Source organism: Corvus brachyrhynchos, unplaced genomic scaffold (genome assembly GCF_000691975.1).
Source record: "Corvus brachyrhynchos isolate BGI_N302 unplaced genomic scaffold, ASM69197v1 scaffold59, whole genome shotgun sequence".
NCBI classification, from domain to species: domain Eukaryota; kingdom Metazoa; phylum Chordata; class Aves; order Passeriformes; family Corvidae; genus Corvus; species Corvus brachyrhynchos.
The window spans coordinates 6,104,649-6,116,773 of record NW_008246054.1 but is presented as its reverse complement, the minus strand read 5'-3'; the positions used below and the strand labels follow the sequence as shown (position 1 = coordinate 6,116,773).

Genomic DNA, 12,125 nt, shown 5'->3' with positions numbered 1-12,125 from the left:
TTGTGGGCGTTGCAGTCCGCGGCGCCACCGCCATGTTCTCCCCGGCTGTCCCTCCTCGTGGCCCGGGAGCACCGAGCGCTTCCCGGTGCCGGTGGCCCTAAAGAGCATTGCCGTGTGCCCCGTGTGTGCTTAAACACGTCAGGAGTTAAGCAGCACTTCTGCTCCTGCAGCCGCGGCTGTGACGTAGGGATGCAATGGCCAGGCAGGAGGACTTCAGGGTCCGGTTCAGGGGACCCCGAGTTCCTCCCCCGTCCATGTGCAGGACGAAGAGCTCGATCTGGGGCTGTTCGAAACTGGTCCCCAAAGTGGAGAGTGCAGAGAGCCAAGGACAGAGCTGTGGCAGAGGTGGCTGCCAGCATCCTGGTCATGAGAACCACCAGCTCCCTGGAAACGGGAAACATGGATACCGGATCCTTGCTGGGTCCAGGCCACCTTGTCCTGCATGGAGACACTCCTGTGGAGCACGCCAATGTCCCCAGCACAAGAGAACAGCTGATGGGGAGTGCTCATGCTGGCAGTGATGCCACCCACCTCTCAACCCTCAGGGGCTGAGCACCAGATGTGCATGGCAGAGTCCTGTCTGCAGGGCTGAGCCTCATCCACAGAGCTGACAACCTCATCCACAGGGCTGTCACACTCCTCTAGGGCTGGCACCTTCTTCCACGGGGCGGGCACCCTCTTCTAGGGCGGGCACCCTCTTCTAGGGCTGGCACTCAGAGGTTTTTGGGTGTCCACATCTGCCAGACATGCCCAAAACGGGGTGCAGAGGTGGCTCTTGAGCAGCCAGGCAGGTGCAAGCAGCCACGGGGACTGCAGGAACTGTGGGGACAGAGTGAGGGCAGGCAGGGACAGCAGGGGGGCCGGGAGCAGATGACAACACGGGAGGAAACGCTGAGCGAGTGATGACTGACTGCGGGGGGGGCAGGAAGGGAGGAGCGAGCAGGGAAGGGCTTCACAGTTATATTCTTGTCCCTCTTGGTCCCTGCGGCCTCCAAGCACCACGGCCATGGCCGAGGGCCAGAAACGAGGGGGCTTCAAGAAATTCAGTAAGTGGCCGCGGGACAGGGTGGGTGGGCAATGGGGTGCTCACCTGGACATCCCGGTGGGTAGGAGGATGTGTGAGAGTTAGTGTGAGTGTGAGTGTGTGCTCACACGCTCCCCGGGTCATCCCATCCAGGGATGTTTGGAGCTGTGACAGGCTCTGCTCTTGTTAGGAAACTCATTGGGGTGAGGGGCTTTGGGGGTTTCCATCTCCAGGGCTTGGTGCTGGCTCGGGAGCTGGGTGCTGGGACTGGGACCAGTCTGCTGCAGCCCAGCCCTGTGCTGGATGCTGGGATGTGACCAGAGGGATGCACAGCAGGGTTTAAGGGTCTTCACTCTAAATCACACCCTTCAGGGTGCACAGCTGGGGTACCAGCTGGTGCTGGGGGCTGAGGGTGGCTAGGACCCAGGGTGCTCCAGCAGCACAGGGATGGGGATGACACAGAGGAGCCAGGGTGGGAGCCTGGGAATGGATTCCCACTGGCTCTTCTGGGAGGAAGTGCTCCATACCCACAGGGAGCGAGCTCTGCACTTTCTCACAGACCTCGGCTTTCCCCCGGAACCCCAGGGAGAGGTTGCAGAGGCCTTCACCCCATTCCCAGCACTGGGTTGTGCTTTTTTTTTGCGGGGCCGGCGCCAGAGGGGAGCCAGTCCCTCCGCTCCCCCGGGACCCCTCCACTAGCCAAACCCGCGGCCCCATCCCAGCTGGGATTTTCCTTTGTGGCAGAGTGGTGGGGAGATGGGGAAAGTGCCCAGTGCTGGCTTTCCCACCTCGCAGCAGCGCCAGGAGCAGCAAGTAGCAGAAGATGCTTGGACTACAAGAGGATGTTTTGCCAAAGTAGTTTTGCCTCTAACTGCACTCAGGCCACGAGGTTTCTGCCTTGCAGAGGGGCTTTTGGGATGCAGCCCCTTCGCCCTGTCCAGCTGCAGGGATGCCCCGCAGAGGCTGCAGGTGGGAATCTGAGGGCCGAGCAGCCCCGGACACCCGGGTCCCTGCTCAGCACCTCTGCAACGTGTCGCTTCCTGCCCCGGCAAATCCGCCGTGCTTCGCAGAGCCCCAGGGCGGCATCAACATTGCAAAACCCCCGGTGGCCGCCCACAGCACTCGGAGCAGGCAGGGAAACCCTGCTCAACAGCACTGCGGCCACAGGCTGGCTCACCCCGTGTGCTGACACCAGCACCGGCACCAGCACCATCCAAGGCTGCGCTGCAGCAGCAGCACACTGAGCTGAGCTGGGGCTGAGGTGTGAAATGCAAAGCCGCCTGCCGGAGTTACAAATATTTCTCCGGCGAGCATGTTCGTGCTCAGCACTTGCAGGTGGCAGCTGGAGCTGGCGAGGGGCCGGGCGAGGAAGTGGGGAGGTTATCTCCCGCCCGCAGCAGCGCCCGTGGCTGGTTCCTGCTCCACCGTGCTGGCGAGACATGCACATGTGGGCATGTCATGTGTGTTCAGGACCCCCATCCCCCGGGGAGATGCTGTGTGTCCCATTCTTGCATCCTGCAGGGCTGCCCTGAGGCTGTGGGAATGGGCACAGCCCTGCCCAGAGTCCCCTGGGGAAAGCAGGCAGGAGGAAAAGATTTGAAATAATTTCTAGAGTTGCCTGCTCACCTGCTCGCCCCTCAGCTGTGGTGGGAAGATGCAGCCGTTAGATTTGCCAGGGCACAGGAGACTTCTGCTCCCCGAGGGACCAGGGCAGAGTTTCCGGGTTCCCAGCAGAGACACCTCAAGCAGCATCACATACACCCCAGACCACGGGGATGTCATGCCAAGCTGGGACTGCAGATGTGGGTGTAACAGAGTGACACCAGGCTGCACAGTGCCCCATGCCCACCCCAACCCAGGACCAGGGGCTCTAGGACCCCCCATCATCACACCGTGCCAGCAGTAACCCTACACTCACCACTCCTTTCTCCTTGCCAGAGTTTTTCAAGTTCAAGGGCTTTGGGAGCCTGAGCAGCATCCCCCGCTCCTTCACCTTCCGGCGCATGTCTGCGGTCCCCAACTCTCCCGAGAGTCTCAGGCCACATCTCCCACCTCCCCACGGCTTCCTAGGGGAGCCCTTTGACAGCATCCAGGATGATCTCAACACCGTGCCCAAGAGCCCTGGCCCCTATGCCCGATCATCGGAAATGTACAGCCACATGGGCACCATGCCCAGGCTGAATCTGGGCAAGGCGGGGAAGAGCCTGGGCAAAGAGAAGAGTAGCCAGAACTGCCAGGAGAAATGGACTCCCAACAGCAAAACTCCCCAGACAGCCCAGCTCCCCAGCCTCAAGTGCCCTGAGACGTCCAGCACCCCTGGCCCAGGTACAGACTCACCCCCAGCTGCTGGACAAGCAGAGCAGGAGGAGGAAGAGGCTGAGCCTGGGGACACCCTGGAGGCAGTGATGGCCGGAACAGACCAGGAGCCTGTGGGGAATGTCTCCTGCCCTAGGACAGAGGCACCGAGCTCCAGCCTGGCTCCAAACCCCAGCCAAACCACAAACCCTGATGCAGCAGCAGGAGCAGAGACCACTGATGGGGATCTCCTGGAAAAGGGACAAGAGCATCCTGACAAGATCTCCCCAGACAGGTATAGCCCTTTGAGGTTTGCTCTGCCTTCTGCTAAGACCCCCCTTTTTGCCCCTCCAGGGCAAGAGGAGGGGGCTGGGATACAACAGGGTCACTGCAATGTCCCCCCGTGCCCACAGTGCCAGCGGGATGCACCTGGCCGGTGGGACAGCGCAGCTGGAGCATGGTCAGGTCAGCGGCTCCATGGGAACGAGGTTTCCTGTGGGATTCCTGTTCCCTCTTGTTTCCGGACGGGGTGGAAACATCTTGCAGCCCCGCTCTGCCCCGGCACCTCTTTGTCCTGAGGCGGCTGCGTTCCAGCACCAGGATGTGTTGCTGCGGAGAGCTCACACCAGCACTGTTACAGCCTTCTCCGCTTCTCACTCTCCTCTTTTCCACCCCCTCTATCCTTTCCCCCTCTCCCGAGCAGCACTGCCTCTCCCAAGGCACACGGGCAAATCCTGAAACCAGACACTGTCCCCATTTCATCACCTGCCAGTAAACCCGCACTCCGGGCACACACACCCCCACTCCAGGCACAATCTCCCCCCTCCGGGGCAACTTGAGGCTCAGCCCTCTGAGATGACTCAGGGTGGATTTTTTGGAGGGTTGTGACCACAGAATCAACCAGAGGGATTTTTAGCCCCCTGCCCCTGGGCATCTGGGCATAAGGGGCCAAATACGACCCCAGCCCAGCAGGGTGTGGGACTAGGGACACAGGCAAAGGCGACTCCAAATTTCTCCCGAAAACATTTCTCCCCCTTTCCCTGGCCTGACTCTCCTCTCTCTGCACTCAAGTGGCCCCTGATGTCCCTGTTCCCCCTGCACCGCCCCGGGGCCGGGGGCTCCTTTTCCTGACACTGAGCGTTCGGGAGGTCCGGGTGGCCCCAGTAAGCGGGGTGAGGAGGAGAAATTCGTGCCGGCGGTGGGAGCCGGGCTGTGCCGACCACACATTCCTGCCGGCCGTGAAGGGAGGGCCGGAGGAGGGCTGGGACGGGAAGGAGGAGGGTCTGCCACCGCCTTGCGCGCCCCGAAGTCCCGACGCTCAGTGCAAGGCGGGAGAGCGAGCGGGAGAACTTCTCCCCATCCCGGAGCAGAGGCGCTTGCTGGATCCCGCAGGGCCGATGACAGCGCTGGGCAGGAGGTTTCCCACCCTGGGACAGGGCAGGTAAGGGGTTCCGGCCCCCTGGCCACCCCTAGCACCCCGGCACAGCGGAGGGGATGGGGAGGAAGAGGCTGGGAAGGGGCTTCGCTTGGGGCGGGCAGAAAATTTCGACGCAGATGCCGAAGCCGCTGCTCGGGTGCCGAGGCCCCCAGCCCGTGGTGGTGTTTGCTCAAGGAAAGAGCTGCTGAAACCACAGCAGACCCGGCGCCAGGGGCAGCGGCCAGCTCGGAGGGCCAGAGGCTCGGAGGTTTGGGGGGCTGGTGACACTGCCACATCCTTCAGTGAGCACAGAGCCCCAGCAGTGGCAGAGTGCACCTCGAGGAGGGTGCAGAGGGCTCACCCAGACCCTCCATCTCCCAGAAATTACTTAGATCCCAAGCCACCATGGCTGGGAACCAAGCAGCAGTGGAACAGGGGTGGGTCACCTGGGTGTCTTGAATCTGGGGAGTGGGGACTTGGGGTCCCAAAAATGGGGGGCCAAATGCTTTTTTGCATCCTGTGTGGTTTTCCTGATGATGGGTGTAGCCTTGCTGCTTGCCAGGGAAACTGAGGCACAAGAGTGACCAGAGCAGGTTTTGGCATCAGGGTTATTTCTGCCCCTCCACACTCTAACCCAGAGCCCCTGCCACAGCCCCTGCCTCAAGGACCAGCCATCTGCCAGAGCCATCCCAAGGCCAGGCCCTGCTGTGGGATGGGTGGGAGGAAGTGGGACCGGGATAATGCTGCGCCCCAGCCCTTCCTCCTGCGCAGGCACATCCCTGGGGATGGGGACAGTCTGTTCCTGCCAGGCCATGGCAGCAGCGTGTTCCCTGGGGAGGAACAAACATGGCCCTGGGACACGTTTTCACCTGCCCCCCTGGAGTGTTCCTGCTAAAGACAGTCCCCAAGACAGGATGGGCTGAGGATGCTCATACACAGGAGGGCTTTCCCAGAATCAGGCCTGTGAGGGGGGAAGTTGTGCTGCTGTGGGACAGGGAGTGGCACCCAGCCTGTGGAGCTGCTCAGAGCAAGGCGGTGGCTGTGACTCCAGCAGAGACATGCTGACTAACGGGAGATGACCGCTGGCAGGTCACAGGGCGGACATGACTCGGTTTCCCTGTGCGCCCAGCCGTGTGTGAGGCACGGGAAACGCTGCTTCCCGCAGGCACTGCCTGACACTCCCTGCAGGCCCCTCTGGGCGCCCACGCGTGAGGCACGGGAAACGCTGCTTCCCGCAGGCACTGCCTGACACTCCCTGCAGACCCCTCTGGCAGCACTGCCAGCCAAAACCTCCCTCAATGCAGCTCTACAGAGGGGGAAACTGAGGCATAAGGTGCCCAAATTTGGTTCCCCCGGGGTACAGCCTGCACCAGTGTTCCAAGGCAGGCAGACCCTGGGCTTCAAACCAGGGCTGGACCCACCGGATCCTCCTGGACTGTTCCCAGCAGCCAGCCTGGAGCTTGGCACATTTGCAAGTCACGGTGATTCCTTCCCAAGCCCAAAGGGAACAGCCACCCCACCAACCCCCCCCTCTCATTGCTGTAGCTCCGGGTCCCAGCAGCTCAGCCATGGCTGCACTCGAAAGGCAGCCCTGGAATTTCTCCCAGGCGCTCGTCTGCCCCCAAAAATGCCGTTTCCTCCAGGAATGTGCAGAACCAGGGGGGCTGCGGTCCCAGCTGCTGCCCTTCCCCGGCACAGGGGCCTCTCCTGTCCGGGCCCTCGCAGCGTCTCCCAGCTGCTCCCATGCTCCCGACTTCCTGCCCAGAGGCCCCCCATCCTCCTGCCGGTTTTTCTCACGGCTCTCGCAGCACCAGGCAGCTCTGCGGCGTGTGAAGGGCAAACAGGCTGGGGAGGCAGTGCCCGGGTGGGCAGGCAGCCCACAGCTGCCCAGGGGAGTCTGCATCCATCCCTGCTCCCAAATGCTCCACTATTTTCTTCACCTCCAAAAAAGTATGGGTTTGATTTCCAGCTCCTTCTTCCCCTCCCAAGCTGGACACCAGGGGATGCGGTTTCTGCAGCGTGGGCTTGGAGAATCACAGAATCACTAAGGTTGGAAAATACCACTAAGATTGAGTCCAAATGTCAACCTGGCCCTGCTATGTTCACCACTAAACCGTGTCCTTAAATGCCACATCCACACATTTTTTAAAGACTTCTGAGGGTTCCAGAAGTGGGAATTGTATTCTGGAGGGCTGGACACTACGAGGAGCTCATATAGACCCTGTCACAACCCACTGTAATGCCATAGGGGATGTCCAGTGGAAAAATGTCTGGCAGGGGTTGCCTCTGCTATCCCTGTTGCCCTTTGGGGAGGCCACCAGGCACCACCCTCAACCTGGAGAGAGCCCACAGAGATGGAATTTGGCTCCCCAGAGTTGCTACCAGTGCGGGTCCCAGGGGGAGGTTGTGTGCAGGACCCTCAGCAGCTCCCAGTGTGTGTCTGACGAGGTGGCTCCTGGCAGGGAAGGGACATCCCAGGTCTATGATGCCCTTGGATTTGGCTATTCCTTAGTTGCAGCTGCCTGTCCTGGGGTGGCAGCCTGCCATCCCCAGGCCCCTGCTGCTGCCTTGTGCTCAGGCAAGAGACCTTGGCAAACAGCGGGATGTCCATACTGAAGCTTGGCACTGGGGAGGCAATGGGTTCTGGATTCTGGTTAAGGACATCTGGATTTTGTATTTTATTCTGAAAGGTGAGACCTCAAGGTAGCACATCCCAGCTCAGGCTGTTCCAGCCTCTTTCCTTTTGAACTCTCTGTTGTTCCCCTGGGATGCCTCCATACAGACATATACCTGGACCTATAAGAGCATGAAAAGCAGTCCCAGTCAGGACATTACAGTTCAGGCCTAGCTTTGGTGGGAGTTGAATTCTGTAGGGTCGCACAAAGCCATAGACAAAGTCAGAAATGCTTGTCTGGGTGGCATGTCCCAACAGCTGCCTACTGGGAATGCAACTCTGCCAGGGCACAGGACACAGGGCCCCCCACCTTGGCATGTATCCCCCAGCACTGTGACCTGCGGGGACCCTGGCCTGGCTGCTGGGTCTCCCTGGTTCAGCTCACAAGGTCCCAAGCCGATTTGGGGAGAGTTCCTCTAAAAAGGCCTCATTCTCCCCTGATCGTATTAGGGAGGATAAGCCCTGTGCTGAGAATGGGCACAGAGCAGGCAGGAACACTGCTGGGGCCCTGGGAACCTCTCCCAAAACCATGGCCATGCTCTTGGCACTGTAGCAAGACAAGAGGCACAGACCCCAACTCCCCCAGCTGTTCCACCACTGCCTTTGGCCTGAATGTCACAACTTACTGCCCTTTACTTATGTATTTTTATTGTTCCTCTTCCTTTTAGCCACCACGATGGCCTGGAGTCTGGCAGTGAATACGTGAAGGTAAGACACGGAGCATGATCACAGCCTGTCCCTGCTGGGTGCCAGGGGTGGAGAGAGGATGGTGGCCCTGGAACTGTCCAGGTCTTACACCAGCAGGGTGCTCAGTTCTGCACCCCTCCTCTCCTCTGGGCTCTCTCTTTGGCCCTGGAAGATATTTCTGGCAAGGCCAGGGAAGACAGAGGAGACACAAACCCTATGTGGTGCCCCCAATGCTGTTCCCACAGGAGCTGCTTGCATTTCATGTTCCCGGATACTTGTGAACACCCACAGACGCAGCCTCCTCCCTCCGCCCCCACGTAAAGAAACGGAAGGGTTTGAGCCACTTTCATGGCTGTCACATGAAAGTTGGTGTAAATCTCTCCAAATCTCTTGCTTATCCTCCAGCAAACTATTAACATTCCTGAGGACTCTTCATGTCTGGCCAGAAATTCATTAGTGAGGCGCCTGGCTCTGGAGGAGAGCAGCCCTTTTGCAGGAGGCTGCTGGCACAATGGGGCACCAGACAGGGATGCTGTGAGGTTTGGGCACAGAGCACTGAAACCAACTGAAGTGACAGGGTGGTCACTGCCATGCCATGGCATTTGGGGTGTTTGTTTAAGGAGGGTTGAAGCTTCCTGAGTCCAGTTGCCCAGTGGGGATCTAATCTAGTCTGCCACTGGGCAGATGTGGTCATTGAGAAGTGACCTGAGGTGCCCAGCTTGGGTGGTCTAATTAGCACAGAGCCCTGCGCCTTCGTCTTTTGGACTTGGGGCTCCTGGTGGTGGCTGTAGCCAGATGTGGAAATGTGGGAACCCTCTGTGGCAGCATCAACTGGCAAGCTTGGGAGAGAGCTGGCTGGACCCTGAGCTCATCTGCTGCTTCTAACAGGGGTCACCTCCCTGCACATCCATCCCTGGGGCTGATGAGGACCCCACACACCGAATCTGGCAACTGGCAGCCTCTGGGCACTGCGGCCAGATGAGTTTTTGACGTGTAACAGAGCGATTCCCTGGGTGGGATGTTCTCCTCTCTGTGCCCTTAAGCCATGTGGGACTGGCAGAATGGGAGCTCACAGGGCTGGAAGTGGGACTTGTGCCAGGACAACAAAGCTCTGACTGGGTGTATTGGGTCTGTATGTGATGTAGTTCATTTTCCCCTGCAAAGCCAATACACTGGCCTCTGCAGAGAAGGGCCCTGGTATGGGGACCTCAAGATGTGCAGAAAAACTCCTGCTCACATAGGCAAGTCCTGTGGGGGCAAGGAGGGATGAGGGGAGGAACAGAATAGTTTGGGGTGTTTTCCCTGGCACTGTCTGTGTGTGCACCCAGAGATGGGCACATTTTATGGGTCATGATTTAATAGACTAAAACAATACAGGTGGGAAGCAATGGGTATGGCTCTGCCTTTGGGATCAAGTACTTTTTGGTGAGCCAGGAGAATTCCCTACCATCCAGTCAGATCCTGGACCTAAGCTATCTGGCTGTTATTTCTCATCCATCCCCGTCGTGTCCAGAAACAGCCCATGGGCTGTGGTTTATACACCACTTCCCTTTGGCCAGGGAAGCAACTGATGGCTGCAGTGACAGCAGCTATTTTAGTCAAATAAGTAATTATCTGGAGTGTGAGTGACCGGGATGACAGGGACACTCCAGCTGATTGCAGGCACTGTGACTGGCTGGCAGCCCGTGCAGCTGCAGGGTGTTCAGCCCCAGGTCCTGTGGGATTCAGGGTGGGAAAGAGGCTGCTGTGCCTGTCTGTGGAGCAAGGGAGGATGGGGCTGGGATCTGCCACTGGTCCGTATAGCTGAGAGGGAAACAAGCAGAGGGGAAACACTGGTGAGGGGTGAGCCAAGGAAAGGCAGGAAGAAAAGAGCTGGTGAATGAGAGAGTCAGGAAGAGGGAGAGGATGTGTTGCAAAGCCCTCATGAGCAAAGGCTGATAGGCAGGTTTGCATCCAGGTGTGCACCAAGGATCTGCCAAACATCAGCCCTTGAGCTTCAGCTGCAAAATGGCCAGGACTGGTGCTCCTATCACCAGGTCTGGCCTGATTAGAGGTGCAAGCGGGAGCTAGAGAGGGTTGGAAAGCCAGGATCAATAAGCACTTGGTAATTAATGTGCTTTAATAATAGCCTAAGGGCTGGTGTTTCCAAGCTGCCCGGGGAAATGCATGCCCAGCTCTCTATTTCAACATCCCAGCCAGCCCAGCTTTGGCCTTTGTGCAGGTGAAGGAGCTGCAGAAAGACGTTACCTATCTGGAGAGCTGTCACACATCCTCATGAGAGCTCAGTCAGGGATTTTCAGCTTCCCTGTGAGGAGGGGCAGCACAGGCACAGCTGGAAGACTTCACCCTGCAGCACCCCATGAGGCTCCTGCTCACTCATTGGTGAAAGCCTCAATAGGAAACCATGGAGCCCATCACAGGAGAGAAGCCCCGGCAGGAGCATGATTCACCATTGCATCTTTTTGGAGCAGCATGTCCCTGCACAGTGACATCTGCTCTGTCCCTCAGCCCCAGGCAGGAGGAGAGGAGGAGAGTCCATGCTCCCTGCCCATGCTGGTGGGGCTGCAGGCACCCATGGAACCCGTGAGCACCTGCTGCCCCATGTTCCCTGCCCGTAGGCTGCGTGCTGCCACCAGTTCTCCCACACCTCAGGCCTGTCCTGCTGTTCAGCTGTGCTGCTCTCCTGTCTCCTCTCTCCCCTGCAAAACCAGGGGCAGAGTGAGAGCCCAGCCAGCACCTCTGAGCTCTTTGTTCTGCGCAGAAGAGCTGCTTGCTCAAGCAGGGACCTGTATCTCATCAGGCTCGGATGCTGTCTCCTTGCCTGGGATTGTGAGGGGCTCGTTTGAATTAATTAGCAGGAAGGCTGCGAGTTCTGTGGTTGGTGGCAGCAGGAAAACCTCTCCGAGGTCACAGTGTCGCCCGGGAGGCGTGGGGGTCCTTGGGCCAGAACACGCTTTGCAGATGGGAGGGTGAAGCCCCCAGTTCCCGAAGCACGGCCAAATCCAGGCCATGCAGTGCAGGACAGATGTGGAGGGAGAACAGCAAAGAGCAGGTCCCTGTCACTGCCAGGGCTGGGGGAGCCTCTGCCTGTCCCCGGCACAGAGCAGCTGCCAGCAGTGGGTTCAGGCAGGGGTTTGGGGGATTTATTTAAGAGTCAAGGCTGGAGCAATGCTTTGAGTCATCAGTGCTGCCTTGCACATCCCATATGTGATACTGTGGCCTTAATTAAACCGAAGCAGAGCCTTAATTAAACACAAGTCAGAGACAGCCTACACAGGAAACAGGCAGCCGGCTCCCTGCCATGTGAGGTGGGCACTGGTGTATCCCTCAGAAAGGTATCATCATGTGGGGGTGAAAGAAGACAGGATGGGCAAGAGGGGACAAAGCTGTCCCTGACCCATGGGCATCACTGGGGAGAGCAGGCAGATTTGGGATGGGGAGAAAAAGGGTTCTGGGTTCCCTCAGGGTGTCTGATCCCCTCAGAGGAGCCGGTTTCTCTCAGAGCACCGGCAGCCAGTGCTGGTTCCCCTCAGGGGTGTCTGTTCCCCTCTGAGGAGCTGAGTCACCTCGGAGGAACCAGTCCCACTCAGGGCACAGGCAGCCGGGGTGCTGGTTCCCTTCAGGGATGCCCGGTAGCCTCAGAGGTGCCGGTTCTCTTCAAGACACAGGCAGCCGGGGTGCCTGATGCCCTGAGAGATGCTGCTTCCCTTTGCAACATGGGATTGCCGGTTCCCTTTAGGGGTGCCTGATCCCCTCAGGGATGCCTGCTCCCTTTGCGACATGGGAGTGCCGGTTCCTCTCGGAGGAGCTGGTTTCCAGTTCCCCTCAGAACACAGGCAGCCGGAGTGCCCGATCCCCTCAGGGATGCTGGTTCCCTTTGTGGCATGCGAGCGCAGGTTCCCCTTGGAGGAGCTGGTTCCCAGTTCCCCCGCGCAGGGCGCAGACAGCCCGGGTCCCGCTTCCCCCCGAGGTGCCGCTTCCTCGGATCCCCGGAGCCGGGGCGGTCCCTCGGGGCGGGCCGGGGCGGA

The 12,125-nt window shown here is 59.3% G+C and overlaps 1 protein-coding gene across 3 annotated transcripts in view; it reads left to right on the top strand.

Moving 5' to 3' along the window:
* The first annotated feature begins 952 nt into the window (after positions 1–952).
* SH2D3C (SH2 domain containing 3C) overlaps positions 953–12,125 on the top strand; it is a 23,971-nt gene continuing 12,798 nt past the window's right edge. Inside the window, exons 1-3 of one of the 3 annotated variants that reach the window (XM_017745618.1) lie at positions 953–1,046; positions 2,963–3,614; positions 8,079–8,118. In XM_017745618.1, the coding sequence (XP_017601107.1) occupies positions 1,007–1,046; positions 2,963–3,614; positions 8,079–8,118 (732 nt within the window). In that variant the 5' untranslated portion in view covers positions 953–1,006. Of the gene's footprint in view, positions 1,047–2,962; positions 3,615–4,368; positions 4,761–8,078; positions 8,119–12,125 lie in introns of those variants that run through there. The other 2 variants (XM_008642259.2, XM_017745619.1) reach the window with 2 other exon arrangements.